This window comes from Oryzias latipes, chromosome 15 (genome assembly GCF_053564925.1).
Source record: "Oryzias latipes strain Hd-rR chromosome 15, Olatipes_Hd-rR_3.1".
NCBI lineage: Eukaryota > Metazoa > Chordata > Actinopteri > Beloniformes > Adrianichthyidae > Oryzias > Oryzias latipes.
The window spans coordinates 24,913,134-24,923,394 of NC_136251.1; the positions used below are offsets into that span (position 1 = coordinate 24,913,134).

A 10,261-nucleotide genomic window follows, 5' to 3' on the forward strand; every position below is an offset into this window, starting at 1 on the left:
TGAAGTGATGTTTTGATGCGACCGATAAGAGAGGTTTGGGCCGGTGCCACAGTACAAGAGGTGATAAATCATGCAAAAACAGACAGTGGGGGGAAAAGGGGAAACTTAAGTACCTATTTTACATAAAGAAAACGTCGAACCTCTTTAGTTTTTGAACATTTGATTAGCGCCCAGAGAGAAACAGAAACAAATGGCATAAAAGCTTGGAAGAGCGTTCACCCAAAATAATTAAATACAATCATCTTTCAATCGTTTCACTGCTTGCTCAGCAAAACAGTAGAACACATTTAGAAAACAGATTGTTAAAGACCCACTGCAATAGAAATTGTTGTTTTTTTGTGTTCTTGTGGCATTTTTTTCATGATTGTATGGTATTTCTTTATGCTAATCGTTGGGAATCAAACAAAAAAAATGTAGTTGAAGAAATCTTGTAACAGTGATGTAGGTGCTATAGTCGGCGGCCACAAGTTCCCTGCTCCACTCTATTCTGATGCATCCACTTGATCCATGCCGTCGTCTGAATTGCAATCCAGCTCAAAACTGCAAGGCTGGATAGCTCATAAATTGCTCGCCATTTTTGTTGCACTGGTTAGGTTAGGTTGGGGGTGTGAAGGGCTATAAGCGAGAAGGGGGGAGGGAAAACAAAGATGATGGAAAGTCTCCACAACTCAGAGATGAATTTCTAATGAACTACTGCTGCTCTGCAGACACTATGTTTGAGAAAACGTCAGATTTTTTACATTTTTGGCCAAAAAAGGCACAATCATAAATAAAAAACCACTGGAAACAATTTTAAAATACATAAAAGGATGATTGGAGTAGGATTTTAAAAAAACACTGATTATGTGTATTCCTCCCCCAAGGTAACACAGCATTTAAAAAAAAAAAAACATTTTTTATTGATTTTGTCTTGGTTGGGTTGTTAAAAATACTCTAGATTCTAATCTTTACACTTACAACTTGCAGTGCCAACTTAACACATTTTTACCCAGTCTGACCTGTGAATCCTACCAGATAAGAGGGAAGCCACACCAGACACTTTGTGTATGAATTATGTTTTTATTTCAAGTGTGTCAGTTGTGTTTATGCTTTCAACATAGGGGTGTAGTCTTCTGAGTAAAGCTTGATGAATGTGCGCAGTCTTCCGTGTGCAGGAAAGCTGGATGGTGAAACAACTCCACGGTCTATTGACCCTCTCTGACACATGCAGCACAACCACACAACACAATCCAATCTTCACAAAAACCCTCTACACATTCACATTTGACATATTGAGGTGTTTGTACATTATCCTTGTTTCCCCAAATCAACTTTGGCTAAAAAGATTAGGGCTAAACCCACGACTTCTCAAAAGAGAAACTCAATCAAGGATAAAATAATTAGTTTAATCACCAACAAAGTGTCTCTAAAGTAAAAATGACTAGTACCTTTAAAATTTAAGAAACTTTATTTCCTGAATTAGTTTGCAAAAGTTTAAGATTTGTTCATAATCTACTTACTCAATAAAATCTTGTAGATGGTTGATAAATTCTTTGAATATTTAAGTTAAAGCTTGGACAGGCACAAAATAAAGAAGAGCCACAGTCCGGACCTTAGTTCTGAAGTGGATTGTGAAGCCATACAAATCTAAATAAGCTCCACAGGTTCCATTAGGAAGAAAAAAAAACTTTCTGAGAGATACAGTCACTTCTAAAGATGCTAATATGTTTAAGCAGTGTCTGGTTGATTTCACCAAATTCAAAAAAGCCAGTTTGATTTTCTGACTTTGAAGAAAAAATAGAATTTTGTCATAACAAAAAATCCAAAAAGGAAGATTATAATCAAATTGATTTTTCCAGCCTTTTGAACTGAATAAAAATATTTCCAAAAGTATTTGACTTAAAAAAAAGTTGGAGAAAAATAAGATGAGTAAAGCAAGTAATTATTTTATTAAAGATCTTAAAAATAGTACTAATTAAATGCATTGACAAGACTCTTGAATAAGTCTCATATAACAAATGCTGTTGGATTCTCTTTTTGCTAACATAATTATGCCTTTTAATGAAATCCCAATATCTAAATTTAAAAAGTAAAGTTAAAAAAAAAGCTTAAAGGTGTTCTGAACCAATGCATCAAGGCTTCTGTTGGACAGATATACAGAATCATAAAAAGAGGTTTCAAAACTGATGACAGGAAGCAGAGTTCACAGTGTGTAGCAGACCTCATAGCATCACTCCACACGGCATGCTGCCCATACTCCAAGGCTGGTAGTAGTAGTGCAGGTAGGGGTAGTACTGGTATTCCTGGTACAGAGGCGCGTTCATGGGGAGGTGCACCGCAGCGCCCCGCTGGTGCTGCTTCTCCTCGTCTCTCACCAGGACTTTAACGGACACGGTCTTTGGGTTCAGTGCCGCCACTTCAGCTGCGACCTGGCGCCGTTTAGTCTTATACCTCCGGTTCTGAAACCAGATCTTTACCTGCGTTTCTGTGAGCTTCAGGGCCTCCGCCAGATCTGCCCTTTCTGGGCCTGAGAGGTACCTCTGTGCGCTGAAGCGGCGCTCCAGTTCGTGGACTTGTGTGTGAGAGAAGGCCGCTCTGGAGCGCTTCTTCGTTCCCGGCCTGCGCTGCTGGCGGTTCTCCTGGGGACAGCAGCATGCCTCCCCGCGCTGGAGGTGGCCCTCCTCCTCTGCGCGCGTCTGGGTTTGGAAATGCTCGTCCGTCTTCTCAGAAAACTCTTCGGTTCCAACATAAAAAAATGCAAGAACAAATGCATTTAATCTCTGCAGGGATGAAAGGAGCTCACTTTTATTTCACTCTTTTATGGATTGGAAGCGCTGTGTTATTGCAAAACACATTACTGTGTTTTAAAACAAAAATAATAATCAATAAATCTATATCTTAAACTAATCACATATTTATCCCAGTAAAACTACAGTAAAATTGACCAATTATTTATCAAAAGATTTTAAAGCAGATTTTGCGAGATTCTGTTTGAGATTCTGTTTAGTTAAGAATTTGCTTGAAGAAAGTGATTTCCTTCTCATGTTTTGAAAACTAATTGTTTCAGTTTCTTTTATGGTTAATCTGAATGCACAACTGTCATTTGTTCTATGGTGAAAATGTACCTTCTTTCATTTCATCGGTTGCCATGGGCTTGATGCAGAAACCAAGTGTCTTGTCATCCCAGTTGCAATCTAAACGTACGCAAACATTTATTTAAATAAATCTCCCCACCTTGTTTGACCTCAGTCTCAAAGGGTTCCTCCTTGCAGGTAAGGGGTCGGCTTCCTGGAGACGCCCCTGGATGAGGTGTTAGTCTTTCCGGAAGGATGCAACTGGCATCCGCAGTGCGCAGTTCTTCTGCATCGGTGCAGCCAGACTTTCCCCGGGCGTAACGCCTGTTGAGGATGTCTTTGATAGAAAAAGGTGAAAAGCTTGATGTCATGCCTCTCAAGGAAAGCGCGGAGAGTTCCTCACTCGCGCATAAATTGTACAGGTAGGCATCAAGGGACGCGGCGCAGGAAAAATCCAAAACGTCTTTGCGACTTCAAATTCCCACCGCTTTCTTTGATCCTTCAAGTTCAGTTGTTGTGAATACGTCTGCTGGTGAGCAGAGAACATCAAGAGCTGTCAAGACTGTCTCAGCAGCAGCCCAAGTTAAGACTTGTAGGCTGATTTCTTTGCGTGGTCCCTCCTTCGCGCCGCCCAGCTTTAAAGCTGGTCACCCTGTGTCCAGTAGAACAAGCGGGACACTGACTACACAATAGAGCTCTAAAACCAGCTTGTCTGCCTTGTAATAACAAAACACAATATACACAAGACTTAAACTTTTTATGTTCTTGTTTGCAGACAGATATTTCAGAATCTGCAGTAAAAAAAAATCAACATTATTTTTAACACAAGTAGATTGTTTATACTTGGATGCGCATGTTACCCTTTAAACATGTGATTTAATTTGCCAATTGTATTGCGCAAAGCAAAAAGATGCACGCGTAAACTGTGCGTAAAAAGGTGGCTCAGTGTGAAATTCAGCATCTTTATCCATCCTAAAAACTCATTTTATAACGTGTTCCAGAACTTTTCTAGGTTGACATTCCCTTCTCTTTTACTGTCTGTTCTTTATTTACTGATTTTACTTTTTTAAAAAGCATAATGGTATCTTAGTGGCAATCCCTAAAAAAGTCACATTTAAATATTTTAAAATCCCACTTTTCTGCAGATTAACTGTCAGCACAAAACAGGCGAGTAGCGCCGCCATGTGACCAGGATTCGTTGTATCCAAAGTAAAGCGTGAGAGTAACTACTATGCAACTATGGCGCACGAACCCCCACCTACGGTATTACACAATAACGACTCCAACCTGAAGTCAGCAGACGCTATGAAAGATGCAGCGTGTCGCTATTTTTCTCCTTACTTTCTTGTTAGTCACTCTCCTTTCTACAGAGCTAAACCAGCTCAGGGTGACGAAACATGTCAGCACTGGAAACATAAATGTTTTAACGCAAGGAACACAACGGTCCGTCATTTCTGTAATCAAAATGTATGGAATTCTTCCCCTCTGTCTACAGTTTTGAGCTGACAAAACTCTTTAGTCTGTTATATTTACACTACGTACCTTATAACAAAAACTAAATATTTTCTTAGATGTGTGTAAAAACATATTAGAGAGTACCTAAAAATGGAATTTAGCTAATGCGTAAAAACCTTTGAACGTGTTGTTTCCACGTAAATCCAGAATGTTACACAACTTTACGCACACATCCAGATTCTCAGTTCATATATATTTTTTTACATTTTTTAATTGAAGATTTTAGTTAAAGTGCGTTGTTTAATTAAACCACAAGCTCTACCAAAATAATGAGAAACTTGTATAATGTTCCTCTTTATAAAAAAAACAGCCAAGCAGTTCCAGGACGGACACCTTGCAGCAGCTCCTCCTCGAACGTTCTTCCCCTCTATATTTGGAATAAAGCTCTTTTTGTGAGCTCCTTGAGCGGTCGCCATTAGGCTTTTCTGTTTTGGGAAACTCCCCACTTGTGTAGCAGCGATGAGCAGCTGAGCTGCTATCTTTGGAAACCCAGCGATAGCGATCGCCAGCTCCTGTCAGTGCAGCCGCAGCAAAGCCGCTGCGACCTCAGGCATCGCCGTCCTGTCGCCAGCTCTATTTACACTAGTGACTGTGCAGCACTTAGAGCTGACACCAGGTATGTCCTACCGGCAGCGCAGTAGCCAGAGGAAATGGACAGGGAGGCTATCAGAGCAGACTAACACTCTGTTTACTCTGCCATCCATCTCCATTAATAGCATGGTCGACCGTCTCATCGTGTAGGTGAAGGCATTTGTTTTAAGCCCTCCTTCAGCTGAGATAGTGTGTGGAAAGTGTGTTTTAGGACGGATTCGTTAGAATCTTAAATGGATTGACATGTGGGGCAAAGATTTAACTATTTAATTTACTCATAGTTTTTCTTTACATTAGTGTTGTTATGGGCGTTGTAGTTTAATGTTCCCGCAAGAATATTTAAGAATGACTTGTGGGTCAAAAAGCCTCTTGATTCTCGAGGATGCTGGTTGTCTGGTTAATGTCCATCGCTGAATCTTGACCGGACACTCAGCCTTTAATTCTTTCTGTTTCTGCTTTTTGTCTTCGAAGCAAGGGTGTTTTTCTCATGGAAAAAAAAATTAAGATGAGAAATGTTATAAATATTACCAACATTTAAATTTTTTTTTTTTATTTTCTCCCAAATAATTCCTGGGAAATGTAGAGACAAACGCATGCGCAGAGACAATCAGAAAAGTAAACATTTTTGACATGATGTTTGCGTCCTTTAATTCCACGACCAATCCTTCTCATCTTGATGCTTTTGCCACTTGAACGCAGACTCAGTCTTGTTAGTGTTTCATCATAGTTGTGAGCTTTTAGTGTCACCCAAATGAAAAACAAAGTCGTCAGGTGAAACCCACGGCGCGCTGTGTTAAGCTGAAAATGTCAATAAAAAAGAAAACATTATGAATCACCATAACACTAATTTACAACTCTGTCGTGCTGTAATTAAATTGGAAACAGCAAATTACAATTGAAATGCATAAAAAAGATTTTCCTTATTGATACATTTTTTTCTTATAGCACATGCCATCTGTTTGAAAAGGCGGGTCAAAGAATAACGCGCAAACTCATGTGCGTAAATGTTCTTTCTTTTCTTTTATGTTGTATGTCTTCATCATGAGCCTGCCGTGCGCTACAGTTCCATGTAGAAGCTTATCACTGTTTTTATTTCCTGCTTCAGATGATGAAGTCTGCAGTATGGGTGTGTTCTTCAGTTCGGGTTACCATGCCCTGATCCCCTGCAGAGTTCCTTGGCAGGGTGCGACCACGGGCCCCTGAGCAGCCTGGGTTTGGGTCTGCGCACCGATATTCCCCAGATTCATGGTCATCAGTGCATTTGTAGGGGTGTGGGTCGGTGGAAGAGCGGGTAAACTGGAGTAAGTGCAAGAGTAAGTGTTGGTGTACGCTGAGTTGTTGTAGCTATAGGTCGGATAGCCGCTGTAGTACGGATTTGGAGCTCCAACTGCGTAATGAGGGTTGTAGTTTTGTGATCCAGATAGACAAGGCCTCCCATCTCGGACCAAAACCGGCACAGCGACCCTCCTTGGTGGCGGCGGGTGGTGATGGTGATGGCCCGCTATCTCTAGAGTCTTGTCTTGCCGCTGCCTCTTACATTTGTACCTTCTATTCTGGAACCAAATCTTGACCTGGGTGGAGGTGAGCTTCAGGGAGCTGGCCAAGTGCTCCCTCTCCGGAGCGGACAGGTAACGCTGCTGCTTAAAGCGACGCTCCAGCTCAAACACCTGGGCCTGGGAAAAGAGGACGCGGGGTTTCCTCCTGGTCCTCGGCTGCTTGGTGGAGGACTTCTCTGACTCTGCATCCTCACAGTCGGGCCGCAGCAGCGCACTGCATCCCTCTGCAGATGGAAGAAGGGTTTGAGAGGAGTCCACAACGCGCAAAATACCTTTGAGTTTTATTCAAAATGTAAGTAACGGTCATTCACATTAGTATGAGCTGTGCGACTTAATGTTATTGAGCTTAACGCAAAACAGAAGTCATTCCAATATGGGATGAATCCGTACATGTAGCCTGATGTTGATTAAAAAAGACACAATAATAATAAAAACAATAATATTAATAATAATAATAATAATAAGAAAACATTAAGAATCACCATAACACTAATTTACAACTCTGTCGTGCTGTGATTAAAATGGAAACAGCAAATTACAATTGAAATACATAAAAAGATTTTCCTTATTGATAAATTTTTTTCTTATAGCACATGCCATCTGTTTGAAAAGGCGGATCAAAGAAAAACGCGCAAACTCATGTGCGTAAATGTTCTTTCTTTTCTTTTATTTTGTATTTCTTCATGAGAAATACAACATATTATGATAAATAAAAACACATTTTAATTTGTTTAACATTTTAATTTGTTTAAAATATGTTTTTGATAAAAACATTTATTAAAACACACAATATTTAATTAATGTTATTGTCTGGATTAATAATTACGTAAAAAAAATCATAAAAGTATTTTTTAAATATAAGTACAACATTTCAATCTGTTATATTAGAATCGTGAATTTGAATGAATGTCAATTCTGTGCGTAAACAACTTGAACAAATCCGGAAGTGCCATAAGCCATAAGCCTGTGTAGACAACTCGTGGAGAGTTTTGTAAAGTAGAACTCTAAGTTATTTTTATTAGTTTGTTTATTTTTTAATAGTTACAAAGGTTTGGCTATTTTATGTTTTGTTTTATTTTATTGTATGGCTGTATTAACAAACCAACAAAACATGACAACAATAGCAAAAATTTGTTTGTTTTTTTCAGTTTGATTCAACTTTGTCCATATATGTGTTGAGATATTGATGGAAAAGAAGGACTGTATGTTGTAACCTTTCTAAGATGTGAACATAAACTCCTGTTTTTTCGGTCAAAATAAAGCTATACTCACTGTTGTCGTTGACTTCTTGGTTAGTCTCTGAACGCAGTTCGTCCGTGTTGTTCGGCGCCGTGCTGCCAAACACGTCCAGCGGCATAGTCGACTCCACCAGGCGATCCTGAGCACTCAGCCCGCTGAGGTACGACATCCTCTCGTCGTTCTCCGAGAGGCAGGAGCTGATGGGACTGGGGCTGTCTCTTCCTGCCAGCATGCAGGAAGGCGGCGAATGAGAGCCGAACGATTTGTTAGGATGGGTTCCAGGCTGCGACAGCGCGCCGGAGAGACCTAAGCAGGAGATCAGCTGGAACTGGTGCTGCTGGGACTGCTGCTGCAACTCCATCTTCAAAATGTCCTTTACAGAAAAAGGCGTGGTGGAGGAAGCTAGAATCGGACTTGGAATCATTGTAACCAGCAGCTGAAAACAGATTTCAAAGCTTCAAAGGGTCCTCACGGTGCGTAAAAGTTAAAAGTTAACGCGCCAAGCTGAGAAAATGCGCCGTTTGTCTTGTTTTTCACGCAGCCCAGCGGAGGTTGGCTTTCACTCAGCTGTGACATCCCTCTCTGCTGGCCGATTGTCAATGACTGGGGGGGCCGAGAGATGACGGGAGGTGGGTCCTGTTTGGTTGGAGAAAGAGCTGGGTCAGCTAAGACGCGGTCCTCTCTCGTTCTGTGACGTCCTGAATCGGGGGAGGGGCTCACAGCGCGCGCTTCTCTCTGGATCTACCTGCGCGTCAGGAAGACGTTTATGAAATAATACTGACACCATCGCCTCCACACACAAAGGTACGTTGACTTTTAAAAACAAAGGTTGTTTCTTCAAGATTATCTGACTTTGCTCTTTGTATGTAAAAGATGATTTCCCTTTAACTAAACATCAAGATTCCTAATGGAATAATTCGGCAGATATGAAAGAGCAGGATCACCGCTGCGGTGGGTCAAAGATTACGCATATCTTGGTTTCCTGTCTCAGCATCCTCCGCAGACAAGATAACACTCCTCTGGGATCCAGATAGTGTTGGAAAACCAAATAGGAAAAATGAATTTGCATTTTTATTTTAACCAAGTCTCCTCCATATGCAAATTTAGCTTAAGCAAATTAGAGGAGTACATTTTTAAACATTTTACGAATATAAGAGACATGTTACGTTGAAAAACTTTAGCAGAAGCAATTCGTGTGCAGTCACATTCCGTTTAAACAAAAGTCAAAATAATCATTTATAAAGCTGTAGGACACACACACACACACACACACAAACACACACACACACACACACACACACACACACACCCACACACACACACACACACACACACACACATATATATATAAAAGCAATAGTTAGAACAATGATGAAAAATAATAAATCACAGCTACTTTACTGAACAGATTTTTAAGTCAAATTTTTTTCCAATAAATGTCTTTGCAGCTTTTAAATGTATCTATAGTTTTATTATTCATTTTATGCATTTTTCTGCTATTTTTAGATATTTTTATTTCCTGAATTAAATCGTAAAGCTTTCTTTTAAATTTTAAATTTTAACATGTTTTGTTGTTGTTCTTTTAGTTTTAGCTTATTGTAACGGAACACCTCTTTCCTCGGCCAGAGTCAAAGTGATAAGCCCAAAAAATAACTTTTTTGAAGAAAAGTTGAAGAACGCATGCGCCACTCGAACAATCAGACAATGAGAAAGGTTTACATGCAGGTATTCTGATGACAAATAAGCAAATATTACATTTTTTAAGATTTGTGATAATCAGTTCAACAAATATTTACTTTTGATCAATCCCTATAAACAAAACTGATATTATTCTATTAACAAATGACTAGAATGGATTTTAGAGACGTTTCCGTCCACAGTGTTAGGAGTCATTATGACGGATCAATGGATTTTACAAAAGTACCAATTCTGTTTACATTGCTGTTAAAAGCGTCATCCCTATCAGAGCCTCAATCGCCTAATGGCTCTGCAGCTTTCAGCATCGGCGCGCACGCGAACAACGCGCACGCAGCGTCTCCAGCCTAGAGCTGACCATCACGGTCCTCGCGTGTCACCGCCAGTCCAAAAGTGGTCAAGTTAAGCCGCGTGTTTATGCAGCGGAAGAGTCTGTTTCCTGCCTGTAACAAAACCCAGACTCTCACAGAGTGTCAAGCAGCTCCTCGGTGCTGGACAATAGATCATCTTCATTTCAGAAATCATCGCGATAAGCAAGAAGGTCAGGAGCGGAGCGCAGGTTAGCGGACGCGCATGCGCTCCTGACAGTTTCAAAAGCTGTAACTTCACTGA

General features: G+C 40.3%; 2 protein-coding genes across 2 annotated transcripts; both read right to left on the reverse strand.

The window, feature by feature from the left end:
• Positions 1-1,039: 1,039 nt before the first annotated feature.
• nkx3.3 (NK3 homeobox 3) lies at positions 1,040-3,639 on the reverse strand. Its single transcript, XM_004077384.5, has 2 exons — positions 3,214-3,639; positions 1,040-2,713 (listed from the first exon to the last, which is right to left on the reverse strand). Exons 1-2 carry the CDS (start codon positions 3,422-3,424, stop codon positions 2,202-2,204), a joined length of 723 nt encoding a protein of 240 aa, XP_004077432.1. The 5' UTR covers positions 3,425-3,639; the 3' UTR covers positions 1,040-2,201.
• Positions 3,640-5,692: 2,053 nt separating this feature from the next.
• Positions 5,693-8,604, reverse strand: nkx2.3 (NK2 homeobox 3). The gene is made up of 2 exons (XM_004077146.5): positions 7,988-8,604; positions 5,693-6,939 (listed from the first exon to the last, which is right to left on the reverse strand). Exons 1-2 carry the CDS (start codon positions 8,376-8,378, stop codon positions 6,305-6,307), a joined length of 1,026 nt encoding a protein of 341 aa, XP_004077194.1. The 5' UTR covers positions 8,379-8,604; the 3' UTR covers positions 5,693-6,304.
• Positions 8,605-10,261: the final 1,657 nt, after the last annotated feature.

Bases quoted from the DNA above. Each gene is read 5' to 3' on its own strand.
- nkx2.3 (XM_004077146.5), bottom strand. From the start codon at position 8,378: ATGATTCCAAGTCCGATTCTAGCTTCCTCCACCACGCCTTTTTCTGTA. The intron at 6,940-7,987 runs GTGAGTATAGCT...TTCCATCTGCAG, and splicing joins CCAAGAAGTCAACGACAACA to AGGGATGCAGTGCGCTGCTG.
- nkx3.3 (XM_004077384.5), bottom strand. From the start codon at position 3,424: ATGACATCAAGCTTTTCACCTTTTTCTATCAAAGACATCCTCAACAGG. The intron at 2,714-3,213 runs GTGGGGAGATTT...TTGGAACCGAAG, and splicing joins TGAGACTGAGGTCAAACAAG to AGTTTTCTGAGAAGACGGAC.